Raw genomic sequence first — 25,098 nt, 5'->3', positions numbered from 1 at the left:
GTTGTCTGATATGACACAACTGTGGCTTAGGTTTGGTTGAGTTTCAACAAAAAGAAAGATTAGGGAACAACACAAGCAATGCTGACTGTTGGCAGGACACTGGATGATCCTTAACAGGTAAATATTAACATTTTAGACATTTGAACAAACAACTCATACTGTTGGTGTTTATGTTGAGAACAGTCTCTGTAAAGCCTTGTGACCTGGGGACACTGAATGTAAAATAAAGTGTGGAAGACAGTGATGTATGTCTCATAATACTCATTTATCATGTACGTGTAGTAAATTATGCATGTGAACACACAGCAGAACGATAAATAAATGAGGTTTGAAGCGACGGTGAAACCTCCAGAAGTCGATTCAAACTAAAGACCTCATGATGAGTCGAGTCACATCATTACATGTAAATAAATAATGTCTTCCTTTACAACTGTCAGATTAAATGACAGTGTCAGGATTCAGTATAGGCCAGGACAATTATGGAATCTGTTTTAAACTGCTCTTCCAGATTACAGCTGAAAGCCTCTGCAGTTGAAAAAAAAGGACACGTGCTTTAGTATTTTCACGTTACGCTTTCATTTAATGCCAATTTTTTCATTTTCAGCATTATTCTGGACGCAACGTACTCATTCAGGAAGTCGTGTTTATTGCCTACTGACTACAACTTTCATGCAAATGGTCACACAGTTTTGATATTCAAGTTTTAGTTCCAAAGATATAGACTGTAAGAAACACTGCATATGCTTTTTAGTGTGCTCTATTTATTTGCTTGTTCATATTCTACATTGAATTATGTCATCATTACACAGGAAAACTTGGAAAAAAGGTATCATGAATTCAAATAAACAAGTGTTCAAGATCACAAAGCTGTTCCATTTCTAATTGGAGCAGCCAACAACTGAGTGATAAACATTCATCCAACTCCCCGTCTCTTAGAGAGAACGGCATAGTAAATCAGTCATCGCCGCTCTGTCGTTGCAGTACGCTGCAGATCCTGTTTGTCTCCCCTGAAAGAAATCCCATCTTGAATATAAAAGCTTTGCACTTCAAGTACAGTCTGGTGTTGAACCAGTAGATAAATGAACATCAGAATCCACTTCAGTCGTAATCGGGAGTCATTCATAGGTAGTGTTCTGTTGTTCGTTAAGCCTTCATGGAAGGTGAGGGGGCTACTGCAAACTGCCGAAGCGAAGGCGAGCTAGTGGCATGAACGCATACGGAAGGCAATCCGGTCTACAGTGAAAATGGACCAGAAACGTGGGATGAATATGGCTCGAAACAGGAAGTATTCAGTCATTGAGATATCCTCACTTTTCAGGGGAATGAGAGTATTACACACTGTACAAAATAGATTGTGCTGTGACTTCAACTGCAACCAAGTTCTAAATGTTTGTTGTTTTTTAAACTCTATGCTCAAGAAAGAATTTCATTTTATAAGACTTAAAATAACAATTAAAAGAAAAATTGAATTAAAAGAAAGAAAAAAAATAATCTGTATTCACAAAAATATATTAATTGAATAATAGCTTTCGCTCTATATTTTGCTCAATGTTTGCTAAATCTTGTAGAAATAGGACAAAAAGTGTCAAGCATGCAACAAACCAGGACAACATGACAAACTGCTCACTATCAGGGGGAGAATAACAGCGTCTGTGTGATGCTAAACCGCTGATTTTCAGTTTTTGCCTTTTCACTACATGTGGAAGTTGTGGAAGTGGCAAATAAATCAGGTCTTTAGTCTCGAATATTTTGGATTCACCGCTGCGATACACCGGCGTAGAGCGAGCGAGTCCACGCTGGTTCAGGAGGAAGGTTTGTCCTCTGCGGTTAGCATGCTAGTAAGCATGCTAGCAGATGATTCGTGACTTGACGGCAGCGTTCCAAAAGTCTGTTTCTTCTCCTGCGGGCCTCACACTATTCAGGTCAGAACTACAAGCTGCGAAGCTAAGCTAACGCGAGGATGCGAGAGTAGTTATCCTGTAGCCGTACAGGTACAGCAGCATTGGTCCAGTGTTGAGCTCCAGGGCCCTACATTGTCAAAAGGCATGCTGAGGGCCTCACAGTGTTTCTAAAAAGGGAAAGAAGAAAAGGCAGATTTCAGGTTTTAAGTTCGTAAGTAGACGGATGGGGAAGAAACAATGCTTTAGATTCAGAAATGAATCACGAACTAGCAGGAAACACGTCTTACCTGTCTGGCTCTCTGGAGAAGGGGCATGCGTGGAGTTGCACTTGCTTTTCTAAAATGAGAGAGGATCCGCTGAATTAGTGCATTGGAGCAATGAACTGTTTGAACACTGGTTTGTTTCTTTGTCTATTCGTGCTTTTTAAACTTTTAATTATTTACAATTTCTGTCGCTGTGCTTTGCCACACATGTTTCCACAGGTCAAGCCTGGTGTCTTCACTAACACAACTTATATAACTCACATCATGTTTGATGTACATCTTCAAAGTTTCATGATTGCTGTAACTCAGACACAGCTTATAAAAGCTCTGTGCCACCTAAAAATCCCCCACAGAGGAGCAGCAAGAGCTCTGATTGGCCAGCTGTCTTTTGCTGTGGACGGGGAAAGATAGCAGCAGTAATCATGAGAGCTCTGTCTTCACGTTACCTTCTGATTTAGTCGATAGTGCAGACTCCGGTCTGACAGCCAGGGGTGCCGAAGGGACTCTGCGGCGCTCATCCTCCAGCTCTTGCTCTTCACCAGCAGAAGGGTGATGAAGTCTTTGGCCTCGTCGGAGATGTCCGTAAACTCCTCCTCCTCAAAGTTCCACTGACAGGCCAGGATGTTGTTCAATGTCTCGTTGTCATCGTCCCCCAGAAACGGAGACAAGCCACTGAGCCTGGACCAAGAGGATAGAGAGTTCAGGGATGCTACTGTGAGTCTATGTATATGTATATGTGAATGAGCATCCACAACTCACAGCATGTAAGTGATGACGCCAAGGCTCCACATGTCAGTGGGGAATGAAACAAACTCATAGTTGATGACTTCAGGGGCTAAAAATTCAGGTGTTCCAAAGTTGACCCTGAGCTTCTCCCTGGGTTTGTACCTGTCAGAGGACAAGCAGAAACATAAGAGGCATATCTGGGGCTCAGAAGGTCCTGTTATGAAAGATGAGAGTTAACGACGATGTCAAATGTAAATAGATGTCATGTTGTACCTCCTGGCCAGGCCAAAGTCAATGATTTTTATCTTGTTAGTAGCTCTGCTGACACAGAGAATGTTCTCAGGCTGCAAAGGAACAAGATAGGAGGATTATGGGGGAGGAAAGAACAATGATGCATCCAAGGTGACCAAGTGGCAGTAATACAAAGTTCTGAGTGGATTTTTCCTCCACTGGTATGTAAGACCATTAAAACATCACACCAGTGCATGTTACTCTTCATAATCAAACAATAGATACATAAATGGGCATTAAAGTAGTTGCAGAATGTCCTGAAGAGCAGCCTTGACAATTAGGAAAAAGAAAGCTGGTATTGGAAAACAAAATTACAGTAAAATGTGAAAAATCGGAGGGATAGTGCTGATTGTGAGAAGACGAGATTCAAAGTTGAAGTGGGTTTACCTTGAGGTCAAGATGTAGGATGTACATCTTATGCATGTACTGCAGCCCTTCACAGATCTGGCGTATAAACAGCACCGTGTCCAGCTCCGTCAGGTTGTAGTTCTCATCAATGATGCGGTCAAACAGCTCCCCTCCCTCCACACTACAGAAGCCAGAGCTTGTAAGTTTGTTGTATTGACGAATGAGAACAAATACTCTGCACCCAGACGAACGCACGTGCCCCCCCCCGACTTACTATTCCATGACCAGGATGATGTCGTGGCGCGACTCAAAGACGGCGTACAGCTGGATGAGGTTGGCGTGGTTCAGCTGGTTCATCACCTGGATCTCATTCCTCACCACGTCCTGAGAGACAAGCAGACAAAAGGCATGAAACAAATACGAGTCAATGAGAAACCTGCAGTGCAGTATGGGGTACGCACATAATGTGCTGGAAAACCACAGAAGAAGATCGTATGTGAAGCCCTGAAATGAGCTGTATCGCCATCCTTTGCACCTCCAGTGTAAAATAGGAGTCCCTGTTGTTTGGCGTTTTATTTTACTTCCCTGTTATCACCTTTATAAAAAAGAGATGGACCTCTCGCTGCTTTCTCATCGACTCTCCTCTCTCGAGCCAGACTTGTAATGAAGTCCATTGTTGTGTGAGCTACTGTTAACATCAACTGATTCCTTGCAGCTGCTTCAAAGTAAATGCTCCCCACAGCAAAGCTACTGCTATTAATTTAGTGTAGCTACCAGCTAAAGTAGACTCAATTACAGATTTGTTTAGCAAAAATCTAGCAGCGCATTGTTTCTAAATGTAGCACTTGGACCAGTTCATCGGAGCCATTTGAATAGCTCAGATGATAATGTGAGAGCTACAGTTCGACATCTGACCTCTCTCACGTCACTTTCGGATGACTACGAGCAAGAAAGACACAATAAGGCTGAAAAAAACTGCCACATGCCCTCTGGGCTGTTGAGCTGTATCTATTTTTAAAACATGCATCCCCATGTTCATCGTTAAACATACACATTCTGCTACATATTCAGCATTCATCGGCCGATCGTTACTGCACCTTCTCTTTCTGGCTCCTGGCTTTGATGATCTTGGCAGCCAACATTAAACCAGTCGAGTTCTCTTTGCACTTGTGGACTTGTCCAAAACGTCCCCTGATGAAAGACAAGCAAAGCACATAGATGAGTCAAGCACATAGATACGAGCGGCAGAGTAGAAGAAGAACCATCCTAGAAATTGGATTTGTTATTCACAAAATACGTATTCTGCTGAAAGGATTACACAATGGACAGAAATAACTATTTTGATTTTTAAAATTTTTTGAAAAAAGGATTTCGTAATAATTTAAGGAATGTATCATGGTTTAAAATAATTGCTGATTCAACAAATAACATTCTCTGTTTTATGTCACAGTAAATTGGATTTTGGATTGTTAGTTGGGACAAAACACCCAATTTTAAGACTCTTTAGCAACTTGTATTCTGGGAACAATGATCAATTCATTAAGAGAAATGATTATGAAAATAATTATGAATCATCATAATGGCTCCCTCAGTCATACAGTGATGAAGGCTATATGCTGTGCCATTATGTCAGTCATTTGAACAACGTGCTTGCGTGCAGAGGGGTAATCTCCAGCTTGAGAGGCAGGATTTAGCACTCGTCTATTACATCAGAGAGGCCCGCTATTTCACAAGAGCCCCTCTGAGGCTCAAAATCAAATGCTCTTTAGAGGGGCAATAAAAATGTCTTTGAAAAAACTATTAGGCGTCCCTTTACAGGCTGGGAGATCCTCTGTTATTTCATCGGAGAGGGCCGATGTGTTGAAATGTCTCTGGCTGAAAAAAATGAGGTAGGCTACTCACCCTCCCAGGACCTCGTCTCTGTGGATGGTGTAATAGGTGGCTATCTGATGGGGTTTGGGAGTCACGATGCGGTGGCCGAAAGGTGCCAACGGCGGAGGGCTTGACTCTGAAGAAAACGCAAAGGAAGACAGAATGAAACGAAGAATTTTCCCTTGCTGAAAAACAGAGTGTATGAAACCGGAGGAAGAGGCCTCGGACCCCAGAAACAAAGTGGATCGAAATAGCAGCATGCTAATGTCTGATTATCTGCTCTGCCAGCTGTGCCGACTGACATGTTAGTGACGCTCGAGCAGCCGTGGTGTAATGACATCGGAGCTGTTTCAAAGTCTGGGAAACGGAAAGTTAAATGTCACTGACTAACAACCAAGTCGGGCCTGTGTGGAGAGCTCGCAGCACATGAATACGACACAAAATGGATTCATTTCAAACAGGTCCAGAGTCAGGATTTTGAAAATACTGAGGCCAGGAGTTATCGTTAATGCATACAATCTGAGTTTGTGTCTGAACTGCAGGCATATGGTTGGACTATTTCATCATTTCAAGACATGTTTTTGTGACTATTTACCTTGTATTTGAATGTAAGTGTTATGAATAATGTGCATTGAAACAAAGAAAGCAGACACCTTTAAACAAAGTTCATGTTGAATTGAATTGAATTATTATTATATATATATATAATTTCTGAAGCCAGTAAGGCATCTGTGTCTATCTTCTAACAAAAAACCTGTGTACGGTTACAGAAAACCATATACACAACAGGATATGACCAAGTAAAGCCAAGGTCTAAACTTCAAAATAAAAGTTGTTCACAAATCAACTAATCCTTAATTTGGCAAAAATAGTTACACACCTGATTCCCAACTAAATTGAAAGTTACACATGATAACAACTTCTAAAAAAAAAAAAAAACATGCATTCCCTACAAAACCAAGGATATGCCCACAGTGCTTTCTCTTAAAAAACATAATGTCTTACCAATGATGAATTCCTTCACTGCTGACTCCCCCTCCTCACCCTCCTCGTCCGCCTCTGTCTTTACATCGTCAGATTTGGAAGGCCGGGGCTCGTCCCCGTCGACCACCTGCCCGTCAGCACTTTCCCCTTCACTGTCTTCCACTCTGCTTTTTTTGAGGTCGTCCTTCACCAGGTCCTCTTCTGTGACACGACGTTTGCTGCAAGTGGCCACATCGCCGACTTCCTCAGAGCTACACGTGGAAAGAAAAGAAAAACATTGAGCACCTGCATTTTTTACTTCATTTAATGTCATTTTTCTTCTCCCTCCCCCAAAGAATTTGTCTGACTTCTGTGATAGATAAGAACGATAAAGAAATAAAGATAAACACAATATTGACAAAGTTATCGTGTCCAGAGTTCTATTCTAAGACAGGAGCATAAAACTGTGATCGGTGAGAACTACCTCTCCTGTGGTAGCACAGCGGTCTGGTAGATATCTGCGATGATGCTTGGGGCCTTTTCCGATTTTGACGACTCTTCTGCCTCCCCTATATGCTTTGTCTTCCCGTCCTCCTCCACTTTTCCAGCCCCTTCGTCCGCTTTTTCCTCCTCTTCCTCTGACTCGGAGTCATCAAAGACACCCTCCTCCTCTTCCTCCTCTGTCTCCTCGGTTGCCTTCTTCCCATCCTCTGACTGGGCGGCAGAGGTGTGAGGTCCGTCCAGGATCAGCTCCGCCGACTCCTGTCTTCTTCCCCCACTTCCCCTGTCCTCCCCCTTCTGACTGTCAGCCTCGGCCCTTCCGTGGGAATGCTCAGTGTTCTGCCTGTTGAGCTTTTCCACCTGCTCCTGCAGCACGGGCTCATTCTGCACGCAAGTGTCTGACATGGGGAAAACAAAGCAAATATCCCAAAAGCGATGTTTGGCACTCAGTATGGACGTTTTACTGCCATTGCATTAAAACTTCCAAAGCTGTTGTTTTCACTGTGTTTTGAAAATGGCATGGATATAATTCACTCGTGGTATATACTGGTATGTATTTTACGCAACAGTTAAAAATAGTTAAAAATGCCAAATGGAAAAAATCTGCTGATATATTATTAAACTTCCAAATGTCAGTGTCTAAATTGGCTTAAAAAATCCAGTATTGGTCGGGCTACAGTCCATATCTATTCCAGCAGATCGTCAAAGGATAAAGATGCTGTGTGCGTCTCTCTATCAACTCCGGTGATTGGAGGTTGGGTGTCATTCCCTGTTTGAGCCTATACCTGTCGAGTCGGCAGGTCTCCTCTTCTTCTGGGCCTTCGAGCCCTTCAGGCTCAGTTTGGCTTTATCCTTGTCATCCTTTGCCTGGTTGCAGAAAGAAGAAACGAAGATCAAGCATCAGACAAAACTTGAGACAGGTTTAAAAATCCGAACTCCTATATTTGCAACAAATTCCTTTTCTCTTTCTCAAAAAGTAATTTTTGAGTCTGATTTCTGTCTGGAACAGCGTAGTCATATATATATATATATATATATATATATATATACATATATATGTGTGTGTGTGTTGTCATTTGCACATTAGTCAGACAGCAAGCTAAAGTGTTTGTTCGCGCTGCTGCGGTTGACCCCGTAACTCAAGCATAATGTCGTGAGGAACGGATACCTCCTCCAGGAGAAAGAGGAGAGGTCACATGTCATCTGTAGCAGACGACATGCCGCACAGCACAGGAAACCGTTACATTGACTCTTTCCCACATCTACTTTACAGTGATTAAAGGACATGAAATAAGTGCAGTGTCCATGCATGACACTTTACTTTAAAAGAGGTTCAGGTGATCCCTGCTGGGGTTTCTCTGTTATTTAATAAGTCATAAATCTGTTTGCTTAGCCACATTCCTAAAACACAGCTTCTGAATCAGCCGAATTCAAGCACGCGAGATATTCCAACTCACACGCAAACATACATGGATATCTTACAAAGACAAGGCAGTAAAAAGCTACGCAACGGCGCTCGGCACATTCTCAATATTGCTCCAAGAGATGCAGGATAACAAACATGCACAGTGTGATGCAGACTGTGGCTTCGGAACCGGCCAGGCTAGACTGAGCCTGTGCAGCTGCAGTCCAATCCACTGCTGTGCTGATAAAGACACAACGTTTGGATAAGATAACCAGTCTGAACCATTTACACCTCGGAGGCAAATGACAATCACTGCACGAGGGAAAATCACTTAACATTACAGAGAGTGACATGTTGAAGTACAGCAGAGCTAATAATACGATGTGTATGTAGTCATATCAGAACAATGAGGAAGAAAGAAGGACTCTAAAAGCCTTGTTTACAGATTTACTTGATGTATTTTACCGGCAAAATCTTCAGGTTTTAGAGCCAGCTATTTATTATGTCGTTGCAAACATTGTCACATATCCCATCAAGAGGATTTGCAACGTTTCGAACAGCACTTAATGCATCCGTCGCTATGATCACAATGCAATTAGGCCTCTCACTATGTCGACACAGCACACAGTAACAGAACCACTATGAGAACATGGCGCTGCACCTTCCTCAAAGTACTCTGTGTCGGAGATGAGAACAGACCACCAGATGAAAAAAACCCTGCATTTTGTGGCCACTTCTTGCTGGAAAGCCTCGCTTGTGACGTTGTTAAATCTCTCACCTTCTTGTTCGCCTTCTTTCCGGGCTGTTTGAACAGCAGCTCCACTAGCCTGGAGCTCTTCACTACCTCCCCAATAAAGCAGATCACCTGCTGGGTGCCCTCCACAAGCCTCTCCACCCCGTCCAGCCTGCGTCCCTGACTCTCCATCTGCTCGCTGGCCCTCTCAACGGTCCCATGCAGCTCTCTGCACGCCGCATGAACCCCGGACCCGCGTCTCCCCCCGTGGTCCTCTTCGCGCATCGATGCCAGATCCCGACCTATGCCCCTGACGTCCAGGGACAGGCCATCTAGCCGGACCAAGACGCTCTGCTGCATGCTGAGCAAGCGCTCCATCTGAGAGCTCAGTGAGTCCATTCGGCTCTCCACGCAGCGCAGGGCGGCATCGTGAGGGGAGCACGGCGATGGCGAGGAGGCTTGGGACTTGTCTGATCCATTAAGTGAGAGCTTCCTTCCGCCTGTCTTCTGGCCATGAAGAGGATTTGGATCATAGACTTTGGCTAAAGAGTTGACCAGGCTGGAGCTCATGACTGATTCAAAGCAGGCCTCCTCACAAACACCGTTTCACTCACGAATCAAGTCGGTTGACTTTTCACGCGGGCTCGATGGAAGCGGCAACAAAAAACATAATACCGGACGAAGCTACCGGCAGAAGGAAAAGAAGTGGAGGGAGAACAGAGATCTCTCCCTCAACACTGCGCCACTGAGTTTTAAGAATAGCAAATGGCTGTACTCCAAATCCGCGGACGTCAAGGACTGTAAGTGGCCAGTGATACGAGCTGAGGGCTCTGGTGTGCAGTTGGGGATTGATGTGGGTTAGAGGGGAGATGCTGGAGAGGATCGCTATGTGACATTTGAGACACTTCAAAAGCCCTTCAGTCAGGTGTCAGAATCCCAAGAATCTGGGACTGAAATGTGACACCGTAAGAAGTAAGACAAACAAATAAAATCTACAGCCAATAAAAATAAATTTAAAAAAAGAACAGAAGAGCCCCGGATCTTATGATTGAGGACCGGTGCAAAGTGTAAGCAGGTGTAGTAGTATGAGTATACAGTATATTGTGCAAAACATGGATCTTATTTTCAGATTCTATATGGGAGTTTATGGTTTTTACATCGTTACATAACAGGAAGTGGGGTGACAGGTGCAAGCGTGTGCAAGGCCCCAAAATTCCCAAGGTCAAGTGAAGTTAATTAAGACTACTTATGTCTTGTTACGCATGCTGGAAAAATGCATTCTAGTAATTCTTCTTGGGATACTATCGCATTTTTCATGCACAACTGTACGATGTATACTTGCTACCAAGTTACCAAATCACCTGAAAAAAAAAATGTCCCCTTTATTTCACAAAGAAGGGTGTAGAAATGGGGGGGAGGAAGAGAGATGTATGACATGTAGCAAACATCCCAAGGCTGGAATCGAACCTCTGACGTTGCAGTACGGCATGCGCTGTGACCGCTCGGCTATCAAGGCGCCAAATGTTGTATTTAAATACATTTTTGTGGAAAGAAAAAAAGGTCGCTCAATTCATCTGAAAAATACAGTTTTCACTTCAACATTTTTTGCAAAGAGGAAAAGTTGATTTCAGGTTAATTTGAAGAAGCCTGCAACGTTCCCAATGTAGTCCGTGCAACGTGAGGGACAAGACAACGGAAGAAAACAGGAAACAGGTGATGCCACTGACACCGAAGAGCTGTTGATGCAGAGAGGGTAGTGGGAGAGTAAACGGACTTGCACATGTGTTGTTGCTGAGAATTAATAGTATTTTGCAGAAAAGGTCACATGGTAAGATGAGAGCCAGCGTGGTGTAGGAGCACATGTTTAGGAATGAGAGTGACGCGGCCTCGCCACTCTGCCCACACATATAGAGTTACTCAGCAGAAAGACACGGACAATACATCATGCTTATTCTAGTGCCACAGACCGTCCAGTAATCCAGTGTCGTTGCAGCTCGATGGACCGGACAACATGAATGCAACAAGCTTTAGCTCAGAGCCACATAGACCGTAGACAAACGCGTGCTCATGGCTGCTGTCCACATTCAAAACAATACTGTGGTTTGGCAAGCAAAAGCTGAAGTGAAGGCAGAAGTGGAAAGTAAGTATTACTCGAGTTAGGTGCTTAAGTACTTGTGTACTTCGATATCTCTACGGTTTGTACTTTTTACGGCACAAGCTTTGCAGAAAAAAACTTGCGCTTCCATTTTGTCTTTCGTAGAAATCAAACAGTGCGTTGGCTTGATTTTGTTTTCACTAACGCTTCCGAAACTGCACACTAGGGACCATTTTTTGATGGGATCACATCAGCTGTGACGCCTAATTGGGCCAGGATTGTAACGTGGGGGGGGGGGGGGGGGGGGGGGCAATGGCTCCTTCCCCACTTCCTACCCCCCTGCTTCCGACACACCCGTGTAGCTCGTACATAGTTTCTGCATCCAACACGTTTGTGACGCTATCCCACTGACAGTATCTGTCCAGAGACAGCCGGAAATATAAACACCTGGTAAAGTACACAACACCGCCTGTGAAGGACAACACCAGTGACGCTGCTGCGGCTGGAAAATATCAACAGAGCAAGCAGTCAAATTCAAATCTTTAATTATGTACGTTCACTCACAAAAAACCTGTATGCCATGACAAGCCGGAATGTCTGCTGTGAAAGAGGTGTATCCTGTAATGTACAATATCTAAGCTACTTGTGACGTCTGTCCAAATATTCTAACGCCATGTTTTTATAGCTGCACTGTGACATGAAGTGGAAATATTCAACATGTCTTGTTGAGGTCATGTTCAGGTCAGGTCATGACGAGAACTTGGTTTTTAACAGTGCTTGACAATGCAATATGCAGCGTTATGAATGGAAACAATGGAAGGTTTTTGCAGGGTTGAGGAGGTTATTTAAAATGTCTCGTTTCACGCCCTATAATTTCTTTGATAACGAATGCCTGGCGCGTACGTCACAATGGAAAGAAGGCTGCGTATTATCTCCGTAGCTCCACCTGCTGCTTTTCTATCTGACAAATGTACTTGTGTCACCCCTGGCCGATGACAGTCTGTACTTTCACAGTTCCGCTGCGGCGATAACATTCGTCCAGCTCCCTCTCTTGAGGCCGTGGACGGACACGAAAAGATTCCCGTCATGGAAAAGAGGTGCAGTGTGACGTCAGCGAAGCGTGTGTATACAGGCTGTGTGTGTTTGTGCTGGGGAGGGCGATTCGGCCTGTAAATATGTTACATAAGCACCACACGTATGTGCACAGACTCTAAATGCATGCACACTAACCACTTCCCCCGGTTATCGTGAGTGCTCGCTGTCAGCGTTATATAATGTGAAGGCAACTGGGCGTGGCGAGACCGGTTTTTGAAAGGGGATTCAGGATAAATGGTGACCTCTGACCTCGTGTAATGACTGTCAACCCCCCCCCCCCTCCCCCCCCCCCCCCAAACACACACGCAAACACATCCACGCAAGAAATCAGCAGGGCTTAGTGGAGAATTTAGGCAGAGGATCTTATATCTCCCGCTGTCTCTCAGTGTCACAGCGTCAACACAAACTGGTGGCGTAAAGTTGCAACTTGAAAAAAACGACATCTAAGCATTTGCTTCAACGAGGCAAACAGGCCCAAAGAAAGTGTTGATGCGGAAGCTATTAACGGGACTTCAACAATGTGGTGGTTAGAGACAGTTACAGAGTTTAATACTCAGTGCTATAACTTCAAGATGTGTCACACGGTCGCCTTATTGTGCTACCGTTTAGCGTTTGAAATCTTCACATGCAGCCCGTTTTGTGAAATCAGACTACACTGCTGAACAAATGCATACATGCATACTTGCATACTTCTACATGGAAAACCAAATGAAACCAAAAATAGACAAATTGAAGATACATGTTGAGATACATGTACATGAACAAGAGAGTGAAAATCAATGACAATCAGATAAAGAAGTGAAGAAATTGATAAATTAAAGAATTACAAAAGTATATTACCGGAATTATACATGAATGTATTTCTGTAATCGTTGTTTGTCTAAAAATAAATTGCATGGAAATTTTGGTCAATATGTGCAACGCTACTGTTGCATGATATACAAGTTGCATGCATTTATTGCACTGTTTGGAGTGCATACGAACTTAACTTTGATTTGAATAAGTCCAACATGATGTTTCTTGGGAGGTTTCATGATATATATGTATACTTTCATGTCTATGTTTGCATGGAAGATTAAAGAGTAAATGAACTAAATCATCAGCAGGCTTCATGGTGTTGTAATTATAAGGAAGGTGCATTTCTGTCTCGATACCACAGGGTGGCAGAAGAGAGCCACCGACCCACGAGTCCTCTTCCAACACAATTTGAGTGTCACGCCCAGCTGTTCTCTGGTTATCTTGAACCCTGACCTACTAACCCCCAACACAAACATGTATTCACACAAATAGTCAATGTTTGCGCTGTCATAAACACCCAACGATGCGTCTTTATGTCTGTCCTACAATTCTATTCAGCTTTATGTCCTCCTGCTCTCAGTCACTACATCTGCACTCTCCAAGTAACGAGACAGAAAAGCAACTTGCATGGACCGCAAACACCGAGGCTCTTTATATTATCATTTGTTAACGCCACCAAATTCACACTTTAGCAAACGTGCACTGACAGCTTTGCAAAAATGATTTTTAGAGGTATTGATTCAACTTGAATGTAACTCGTACTGTAGCTACATCCATCGCTTCACGCGACGCTTCAGAGGACAGGACGTCTCATTTCTCCTTAAAACCTTTTCAGGACGCAAGTGAGGGAAACGTGGATGCAATTAAGAGACTTGGGATGCAATAAGCCCTTTCTCTCCGGTCCCATGTCACGTGACCGTCCCTGCCCACCTGTTCCCATTTTCCCCGTCAGCCCAGCAGATATTTCCATGATTTCTCTGCCATGTTGTCAAAGAGGCAGTCGCGGCAGTATTCTGTTCTGTGAAACCTGGGATCTGAGACTTGCCTGTTTTTGAACCTCGCTTGATCTTCACACATGGGACACTGTAACCTTTTCAACATTAAGAAAATACTCAAAGTCAGAAGCATTTGGTTTTCGTTTCAAATATTTCATATTAATCTAACCTAAGAATTAAATGTCTGCAACTCACCAAGGGCAATGGCCAGCAAGCACTTGCACTTGTGTGCACTGAGTGTGTGTATTGGGCCCCGCCATGATGTATCAGCACTTGGCAGGTTATGCAAACGGCTGAAAGTGGACACCACCCGAGAGGCCAGAGGAGTACAGATGAAAACGGCACATTCCCCCGGAGTCCTCATACCAGAGAGAAACACGGGAAGAACCACGGAGGATTAAAAGTCAAAATGAAATATAGGTTCCCGTTCAACGTGTTGGAAAAATAAAACTCACTGCAAGCCTCTTTTCTGTCAATTCACATAATGCAGAGAGTCATTGCGCGTAACTGGTCAATGTACATTAAGGCACTGTTAAACTGAATACCTCATGATTGAGTCTAAATATTCCCAGGTTAAAAACACACAAACATTGTACATAATTATAGTCAGGGCCAGCCACAAAGAAAACTGTAAAAATACAGTATAGGCTTCATGTATTTCAAGCAGAAAAGCTGTAACTATTGGGAAGACTGTCCTACACTGAGGAGTAAGATGTGTCCTTTAACATTCTCGTCACACACATGAAATATATTTGACAATGTAATCTAACGGAGTGAGAATGTTTACTTTTTTTTTTTTTTTAAATCGTACAAAAAAATAGACTTAAGTTTTAGTCCAGGGTGTCTTCAGGGGTCATTTCATCAAACACCAGTAGGTAGTGGATAAATAAATGTTTAAATATTTACATTAAAGAACAGCGGGGGAAATATGACCTAGTCCTGAGTGTAATATAAATTAATAAAAATGAGTTTGCTAACAGGAATCATTGGAAACTTTTATGCTTTTTTTGCACAGAAACACTTTTCTTTTCTCAAATTATTTGATCAAATCAGGAAATTCCAGTCTGTTTTGCGTCAATACTCCTCTTTACTTAATCATGTCCTGCCCAAACATTCAGTTTCAGCAGAAAACACTTCAAATTAAAGACTTGAGATGCTGTATTTTTGAAATGTTAATCGCAAGCGCTAATGAAGAGAACACCAATACGCACAGTCACTTCTACGTGGCCGTCTTTGTCTTTTTCACGTCTTTAATCCATCACATCGCTGGCTCGGTTCCCCCAGCCCTCCTCTGTTTGTGTGCTAATTTCGTCCGAGTCATGCGAGTGTGAGAATCTGGGACAGGAGAAGCCCTTGTCACGTTAGTCATGCTCGCGCGCATTAACACAAGCCACACTTTAAACTGTACAAGCATCGCACACAACCGTTGGTTTGTGTACTGTACGCTCCTCCGATCAGACATGCACAGCAGTGAACCTCTCGTCTTTCATTTTGTTGCCGATGTTGATTGTTGTTTGAAGACCAAACGCTTGTTCACGTCACCATCCCACGCACAGCCGGACGCACATAAATTACACAAAACTACAAATACAGTGCTGTAATACTGGTATGTGAAAAAATAAAACATAACATGTCCCACTTAAATATAATATATACTGTGATCTGGATGAGGAGGATGACTGGTAATGCTACACTGCACCAGCGACGGTTTGATGTTATGCAAACCCTTTATTTGATTAAAGAGATGTTACTTTAAAAGTGTTATTTCAGTATCAAGTAGTTCAGTAAAGTTGAATCATAATCTTCTGTGTTGCATGGACACAAACAACAGAGCATGTACAGAAGAGCTCAATCTGATCTCACTCTCTGAACCCACAGAGAGTCACAGAAACGTGGGCTTTGACAAGCCCACGTTTAAGTACAAGGCCTGAACTGACGTTCGTTCAACCACCACTTTGTTTTAAATTCTGTGTAATATTTCAAAACACTGAAAGTGTGCAAAAAAGTGCCAATAGTTGTAATGTTAAGAACGCTGGATCAACATCCATGAGCCTCTGAGGCTCAGGGGAGGAGCGGGTCGTTCTCTAATCAGAAGACCGGCGGTTTGATTTCCGTTTTGCCATCAGTGTGTGAATGTGTGTGTGTGTGTGTTGACATGTAGTTTGGGTGATCATTAGATTAGTCCTAGCCCGTCGTTCCTTGGCCTGACTTTCTGCCAAATTTCATTTGAATGTGTGAACAGGTTGTTGTTTTTTTCAGACAAACAATCTGCAGACAGACAAACACAAAAACACAACCTCCCCGGTGAAGGCAGAAAAGCAACAGCTGCGGTCACAACTGTGAACATGACATCAAAGAGAAACTATCTGGTTTGAATTGCTTTGGCATTAAGGCAGCGTTAGTAGCGCCGATAACGTGAAGACTTCCGTTACTTCATTTCCGGTTCACGCAGCTTGTCGGGCTCAGCCTCAATCCTCGACATGAAGCAGGGTACAGGGGGTTCGCTTTGCATCATTTCTAACCACTCTGCTGAACGAACTTCCTGGCATGTTCCCAACATTCTCCTGTTGACATGTGGCACAGGCGCACACCGACACCTCCTCTCGCTGTGTTTACCTGTACGTCTGTGGTCCTTCTCCTCCTCTTGGCGGAGAATAATTTCCACAGCCGTCCCCACAGGAAAGTGGCCACCAGACACACACTCCCTAATATCCAAATATCTTTATCCTTCAGGACGTTCTCCATGATGGAAACCTTCCCTATTCCTGCCCCTGCTGTCCCTGCCCTGCACAGGCTGCGTTTCCTATCTCACCCTTGTGGGCGAATCAGCTCTCAGGTGCAACAAGTTGTCGACATGGGGCGACTCGGCGGCCGTTGATTGACAAAGAGTCAGGCTCCTGTGGCTGTGCATTGGATACTCAGTATCTTGCTCGCTACAGAACAAGAACAGGGAGTCGTTGCCGCGTGAGCCACCTGCCCACTGAGCCAACCATTCACCCGGCTTCCTCCCACCCCGGGACCTAAAAGGAGAGAACATGCCGTCTCCGAGACGAGAACGGGACAGGTGGTGTTGGGTTCAGGTTGTCGTTGCCGTACGCAGAAATCACATGCTGGCATGTTAGTGAGACCCCTGCGGTGTCCTTTAACTTCAGACACAGCACTTGGCGCGCGCATGCGTCATTGCAGACACCTGTGTGGCGCTTGGTTTGTCCATTCTGTGAAATGTTGGGTGTGTATAGTAAAAAATTACACTTTGACGAAGATAGAGAGGGAAATAAAAATGAATAACTAAATTCTGATAATAACTATGAAAAACACTGTCGCTCCTCTTATCTATGTTCAGTACACGCCACCAATATAGTGTACAGAATCTGCAGCAGGCAAAAAACAAGCTTGATGTAACAAGCAGCAACAGGTGTGTGTGTGTGTGTGTGTGGGAGGGGGGGGGGATATTATATAATATATTCGCAAGAGGGAATCTGAGGAGAACCCCTGCACAGAGCAGGGCCAGGAGTGACAGCGTTTGTTAATGGAGCCGGTGGATCTGGTGGCTGAGCCGCCTGCTCGTCCTGTGTGGAACGCCGTGTTAAACTACGAGGGAGGGATGGACAACAGAAAAGCTGGAAAGCGTCAGTAAAGTGGTGATCGATGAACCAAATCCCCAACATAACATAAAAACTCTTTCCTCCACTCTTACAGTAGCTGCTGTCAGACCAAACAGAACCATACATAAAGGCTGCAATAGTTCACAGGTTCTCATATTACTTCAGCTTATTTTGATAAACTTCTGAACTGTAGAAAATATGACAATGACTTGTACAAATGTCTTTTTTTTTTTTTTAAAGGGAGCGATCCAACAACGAGTAAAACAAAATACACCACCTGCAACTAGTACAGAAGAAAGATTGGCAAAAATACATTTAACTTTACACTGTTACATCACTGTGTATGTACTGTATATTAAATCGATAGACATGTTTAGTCTTTTGCCTTCCTCAATGTCAATCACATGCAGGTGTTTGAATCCAGACATCCATGTGACCTGATGTGACCTGAGTTGATTGGCAGCACATCGGTAATGTCAGCCTCAGTGTCACTATTACCTTTCTAAAAACATTTTCATGTAGCTCTGCAGCTCCCTCTAGTGAGCTTGTTGTATTCCACCTGTCGGGGCATGTTGTGTCTGCAAACAGGTGCAGAGAGAGACGGAATAGTGTGCGGTGGTTTATTTCAGTTCCCTTCTTCCGACTGATTGTGGCTCAGGTTGAACACATGGCAGCTTTGCCACCAGGGGGCGCAATATTCACTCAAAATTGAGTCATGTAATCTCACTCCCATAAATACCAGCTGTATGAAGGAGCAGAAAAAGCAACCACCCAATTCAATTGCTCATTAATTGATATGTAGTTAACACAGGATTTAGAGAATCATACTGGATTTTGCTGTTTGAGCCAATTTCTCTTTTACAAATCTTATAAACGTTTTATTGCTTATTTCTTTGACAAATGAGCAATCCAAGATTTGGACAAGGCGATGCAGTTAAATATGGCCGTGGGGTGGCAGAGTTAATGTTCAGGTCAGGTGGATCAGTTTGTAAGAATGTGTCCTCGTGTCTTTGAGCAGAAGTACTCGGGGAGTAAATGGAGAGCTATCCACGTTTCTAGGAATCACAGATTTATCGGAATCAACGCGTACTTGAAGGCAGTGCATGTTACCTGCTGGTGTCCTCCCTCCAGCTCCACATGCTTGAGCTCCCAGAAGCAGCGCATGGTCTCCACCTTCTCCAGGTGTCGGTAGAAGGCCAGTCGGCCCAGACGGAGGCTGTTGCTGCGGTTGCGGATGGCCTTCAGCCCATCCATCTTTTCAACGATGGGGGACATGGGTATCGGGGGCGGCACGGCAGATGAATGGAGTTTGCCATTCGTCGTGCCAGAAACAGACTCATTACACAGAATCTTGTCTGACCTGAAATTACAACAAGCTGTTTATGAACGTCTTTTCTCTGAAATATATCACTACATTGACCATGAATCTAACACAACAGCTCTTCAACATGAATCATATCTAGTACTAAAACGACTGGTCGAAGCGATCAGTTAATCAACAGAAAATTCATTTTGACGGAAGTTTTAATGTTATCTCTGACACAAAACATCCATAAAAAGAGCCGGTGACAGATTGTCAAATGTGAATCATTAATCAGGCAAATATTTTGGATTTGGGCTGCTACTTACATTTTCTATAAAGGTATGTGTGTACATTTTTTATTATCACAATTTGAGCTGAAATTGAGTCGACGCTCATTTATGCAAAAGTTCTCAACATTACTTACTTCCAGCCCCTTTTGCTTTTCATGCTTGAAGAGTATACTTTATATATTTGTGTTTTGGACCGTTGGACAAAAGAAGCAACTTGAAGACCTTCAACTTTAGGAAACAGAGGCATTTGTCACTATTTTCTGATCTTTTATTTTAACCTTATTATTGACAGAGGAACTAATTTGCGGAATAATTGATGATCAAATAACAGAAAAAAAAGAATGAAAGTAATATTTTATCAGAGCCCTATTTAATAGAGACAATTAGGAAACAATCTATAGATAAACTAAACAGATAAGGATGATTTTGACAGTGAATTACCTGAAAAATCAATGTACTGCATCACATTGACGCAAAAAGCTCCTCTAAATCCGAAAGGATTGCCATAAAGCAGTTGCTTTCACTAGCCTAATGCAACCATTGCAATTAAAGAGATTGCTGCATTGTTATACACAATATAGCAAAATCTCTTGCCTAATCTAATTGGCCAACTCTAAGCTGCACTGTTGAAATTGCAGCGCACACCATCTGCTTCGAGCCAGCCCTCCAGTGGGCAGCGGTATCTCTGATCCAAGTGGGATGACTGATGATGTGGCAGAGAAATCCACCCTGATGCCTGCTGGCGACAGCTGGCTTTCTGCTTCTCTCTACCTGTTGAGCCGCCGGGAGTCATGGAAGATCACTGGGGATATTTATACCTCCAAGTGGAAACATCCTGCCTTTTTGCGTGACAATTACAGAGGTCAGAGTGTCTGTAGTGTCAGCACAGCGCATGAATCCCACTGTGTGTTCCAGCCAGGGCTGTTCTTCAGCATCTCAGGATAGGATTTCAACTCCAGTGCTAAAACCGAAACACCTGTCACTGTTATTTATCATGGACTTTTCACATTTGGTGATTTATTTACACAGTCTATAGTTGATCTTTTTCTGACTTATTAATTCACTTTCCCACGGACAGGGGGAATGGGTTTGGGATGCAGACGCACCAACTGTGCAGATCAACATTGTTAATTAGAAGGTGCACGGCTCGAGGTACAAGATGAAGGTTGTTTCATAATATGGGAATTCTAGAATAAAGTAAAAACAAATGTCTGAATAAAGTCCGCAAATGTAATGTGAAGTTGTGTGGAAAAGTTGTGAAAAATGGAAGCATTTGTTTCTTCACAAGGCAAGTTACGAGTGTCTAACATGATTATTTGCGCAGACTCATTACCACGAGAGGCCTAATGCACCCATCAGACCACATTACACATCTTAGCAAAGCTCTCATTAATTACATTCTTCACATGTTGCTCAGATTTACCGGTAGTTGTTTGTGCCAAAGTGACCAGACTTCACTACATTACAACGGTACTTATTCCACTATTAAATTCACTACATGCAAATGAAGTAGACTCATTTTGCAGAATAAGATTTCTTATTGAATATTACTACAGAAAAATGTAAACTGTATTTCTAAAATTTCTCAGAGACTATGAAAAGTACGTTCCTGCTGTAACAGTCTCAGTTTTTCTGAATGAACTACGATACATGTTCCAGGCACATGTTTATAATCACTATGATATATATTTAAGTACATTTTACTGGTAATACATGTGATCTGTAGTTTTCTAATACATTTGAATGCAGGTGTTTTATTTGTAGTATTTCTACATCTATGTATTACTGCTTTTACTTGGTAAAATAGTTGAGTACTCCCTCCACCACTCACTGTGGGACACAACAGGTGTCCAACCTGACCACCAGCCAGCCTGTTCTTTTAAATGTAGTGTTTTGAGGAAGGTCTTTCAAGAACTCATGCCTGTTGTGACGGTGTCAGCTGGAGCTGAGATGACTAATGGAAGACCAATGGAGGCCTGATGCTCCTGAGGGACTGCGTGACCCTACAGATCACTCACTTTAAAGGGCTTTATTTTGGGTGCTCCGCCGCATGGGCCCGAGGGTCAGGGAGCATGCGATCACCAGAAATGGATAACAGCCACCGGTGAAAACACATTAGGAGGCAGGAGCTGTCACGATGCTTGTTGTCGGACGGGAATTAAAGCTGAATAGATTGCTTTCCATTGTGCTCACTTTGACTCATTGCAGTTACATAAGGGTATTGTGTTTTTATTTGATCATGCGTGCCAGTAGCCAGAGCGCCACTGTCCAAGCGATGCTGTAGTTTTCTGTATGTTTACTTTGCTTGGAGTCCTTTGGTAATCCCCCCTCTATAAAACGGCAGGGGGGTTCCTATCTGTCTTCTCCATCATAATCCCTCCATGTAACTGATCGGAAGCCCCACATGCGTCTCATAACTCTTAAAGTAGCAATGAATCATGGAGGCCCAAGAAGACTGAGTAAGTCCACCAGTGTATGTTTCGATGAGTAAAAAGCCGCAGAAAAAAAAGAAGCATTTGTGCCAAATGTGCCACAATAGCAAAATTATGAGAGGAAGCATCTATATATATTCCAAGATCTATTGATACTGGTTGTCAATGGGGGATTAAAACCACATGCACAGCAAGTGCTGATTATGACAGTCATGCTAATCGGAGGGGACAGCGTCACAATGTTTTTGGCACTGTTAAATTATTTCTCCATGTTCAGGTCTGTGGCCAAATGCTGTGTCAAAGTCTGTGCATAGCTTATTGTAACAGGCTAATTGCACAAGCTGGGGACACAGGAGAGCGTTAAAAAGAGAGGCACTGTAAAAGATGGTATAGCAACATGTGACACTACAAGGTTAGTTTAGACTCCGCAACGATGAAAAATTATAGGCCAATATTAAACCTCCCAGTTTTGAGTAACAGCCCATTTTCCAACAGCTGACCAACTTCTTGACCGTAAATAATTGCTTTGATGTTTTCCAGTCAGGCTTTCGACAGCACCACAGCACTGAAACTGCTCTTGTTCAGGTTTTCAACGACATCCACTTAAACATAGACAATGGCAGAAGTTCAGTCTTAGTCTTACTAGATCTCAGTGCTGCATTCGACACGGTCGACCATGCCATACTCCTAGAAAGACAAAAAATCTGGGTGGGACTCTCTGGCACAGCACTTAACTGGTTTGAATCCTACTTGAAGGGCCGAGAATACTTTGTGTCTGTAGCTGATTACACATCAGAGCTGACTAAAATGACATGTGGTGTTCCCCAAGGTTCAATACTGGGGCCTCTTCTGTTCAACATCTACATGCTTCCACTAGCTCAGATTATGGAAAACAACAAAGTGTGTTGTCATAATTATGCAGACGACACACAAATCTACATAACTATGTCACCAGGGTACTATAATCCCATACAAGGGCTGGGTAACTGCATTGAACAAATCAACAACTGGATGTGCCAGAATTTTCTTCAATTAAACAAAGGTAAAACAGAAGTAATTGTTTTTGGTACCAAGGACGAACAATTGAAAATCACCGCTCAGCTTCAGTCACTGATGTTAAAACCTGAACAGCCATATCAAGACAATTACAAAATCAGCCTACTATCACCTGAAGAATATATCAAGGATTAGAGGACTTATGTCTCAACAGGATTTGGAAAAACTTGTCCATGCATTTATCTTCAGCAGACTGGACTACTGTAACGGTGTGTTTACAGGTCTCTGTCAGAAAGCTGCAGCTGATTCAGAACGCTGCAGCTCGAGTCCTCACTAAGACCAGGAGGGTGGACCACATCACTCCAGTTCTGATGTCTTTGCACTGGCTTCCTGTCCAACAAAGAATTGACTTTAAAATCCTACTGTTGGTTTACAAAGCACTGAATGGTTTAGGGCCAAAATACATCTCTGATCTGCTGCTACCTTATGAACCATCCCGACCCCTCAGGTCGTCTGGGACCGGTCTACTTTCTGTTCCCAGAGTCAGAACTAAACATGGAGAAGCAGCGTTCAGTTTTTCTGCTCCACATATCTGGAACAAAGTCCCAGAAAGCTGCAGGTCTGCTGAGACCCTCAGCTCATTTAAATCAAGATTGAAGACCTTTCTGTTTGCTGCTGCCTTTAATTGAACCACGTTCAATTAATATATTAATCAATTTCCTGCATTTCTGCATTTAACAACTGTATTTTATTTCTTACACTGTTTTAATGCTTTAATGAATGTTCTTAATTGTTTTTAAATCTCCTTTTCTTTTGCCTTATGTTTTGATGCTTTTAATGGTTTTATGTGAAGCACTTTGAATTACCTTGTTGTTGAAATGTGCTATACAATTAAACTTGCCTTGCCTTACAACACTCCTGTGTCACTCGTTATGCCTTGTAAAGGACACAACATGGTACCGGGGTCGTAAAGAGTGTAATCAGAAAACTATTGCCGTTAAAATAGACTCAGGCCCCACAAGAACAATGCCTGCTCCCATTATAACTGATGCAACTGTCTTACTTCTTGTCTGTGGTAATGAAATGTGAATAAGATTCATCTTTGTTATGTCTATGTATTGTCTTAATATTGTCTCGTGTCTTTCAATAAAAAATGTATTAAAAAAAAAAAAAAAATAAAAAAGATTCATCTTTATTTATTTATACTGAGTATTTATTTTGATCTGGCACAACAACAGGCCTGCCAGCCCTGATCTGACCTGGTGTGGAATAACAAGCCAGACTTGACAATGACTCAGGGCGAGCTAGTTCCGCCCAGTCAACATTTCATGTAGCAGTGTCGAGGGGAGACACGGAGTCTGCTGCATGCATGTTTGCTTGTGTTGTGTTCATGTATGCATCCATCCATATATATATACTTAATGGCCTAAGTCTGCTCGGGATTGGTTGTTAAATGTGAGCATGGTACAGAATCAGCGGGGCAGATTAGGGGTCTTTTTTAGGTATCAGGCCAGGACGGAGAGTCAAGTCCTAGACGGCCTGAGTGGGAGGGGCGGCCTTGAGTGGACGGCCTTCATCCCAGGGTGCTATCTCTCTCTCAGGGGCCTCTGTTGTCCTGGTTTAGCAGTCACATGGAAACAGCCATCAAAGCCTGTAAACCATAGGAATGTGAGGGAGGTGTCTCTGAGTGCGTGTATGGAGAAGAGAATAGACCAACAGAACAATATCATCCAAGCGAATTTGTCTTTGGTCTCGACTCAGTCAAAGTAAGCGAAAATCTTAAATATAGAAACCAAAAGTCAGTAAAATATTACAAACACACAAGTCAAAAGACTTCTAAAGAGGCCTCGAGTGTATATCTCCAAGTTCCCTCTGCTAAAGGAAACACTGTTCAACTGCAACTTCGTTGGCCAGAAAAAAAGGAAATTTCTGAACAAATTTCCCAGTCTGCACTCCTTCGTGAGTGGGGATGCTCAAGTGACCACAGGCACTTCTTAAATGAATAGGCATCACATGAAACGTGTTGACAGCGACACCCTAACATCAAGTGATCAACAGGTTTATTTTCCCCCGTCTAAACTCGACATTCCCTCCTTTACCGCCTGCCAGCTCGCTGCGGCTTTCACCGCGGCCGGAGCCAAGTCATGATCAAAGTATCACTGCCGTAGCTCTCCGGAGTGTCCAATGCAAATAGTTGGACTGAGGGTGTCCTCTTAGGACGTGGACAAATTGCTCAGGAACTCGGGTGATCTTAAAATCCTGCTGCAAGTGGCAGATGTACACAGAATAAACACATAGACAAGATGAGTACAGTGACTCCCTACGGGCTTCTCAGAAAATGTACCAACTCTGGAAGGTCATCACACTGGATCTTGTGCACACAAACACACTACTTTCACAGACACAAGCTGTACAGCATGTACCGAAATACACACTCTTGTGTCCTAACGGTCATATTCGGTGCCACCAGACCTTCCAATCCGTCA

General features: G+C 43.2%; 1 protein-coding gene across 2 annotated transcripts; it reads right to left on the bottom strand.

The window, feature by feature from the left end:
- Nucleotides 1-619: 619 nt before the first annotated feature.
- Nucleotides 620-16,926, bottom strand: mylk4b (myosin light chain kinase family, member 4b). 2 transcript variants are annotated; one of them, XM_079266560.1, is made up of 13 exons: nt 16,603-16,926; nt 7,651-7,732; nt 6,849-7,263; nt 6,407-6,636; nt 5,432-5,537; nt 4,627-4,720; nt 3,804-3,913; nt 3,569-3,710; nt 3,164-3,234; nt 2,924-3,052; nt 2,611-2,842; nt 2,189-2,237; nt 620-2,068 (listed from the first exon to the last, which is right to left on the bottom strand). In XM_079266560.1, exons 1-13 carry the CDS (start codon nt 16,729-16,731, stop codon nt 2,058-2,060), a joined length of 1,800 nt encoding a protein of 599 aa, XP_079122686.1. In that variant the 5' UTR covers nt 16,732-16,926; the 3' UTR covers nt 620-2,057. The 2 variants fall into 2 exon arrangements, with proteins under 2 accessions (XP_079122686.1, XP_079122685.1); XM_079266559.1 differs by lacking the exon at nt 16,603-16,926 and adding an exon at nt 9,049-9,675.
- Between the last annotated feature and the right edge of the window lie 8,172 nt (nt 16,927-25,098).

This window comes from Melanostigma gelatinosum, assembly GCF_949748355.1.
Source record: "Melanostigma gelatinosum genome assembly, chromosome: 4".
Classification (NCBI taxonomy): domain Eukaryota; kingdom Metazoa; phylum Chordata; class Actinopteri; order Perciformes; family Zoarcidae; genus Melanostigma; species Melanostigma gelatinosum.
The sequence above is the reverse complement of the archived record's forward strand: the minus strand, read 5'-3'. Positions and strand labels throughout refer to the sequence as shown.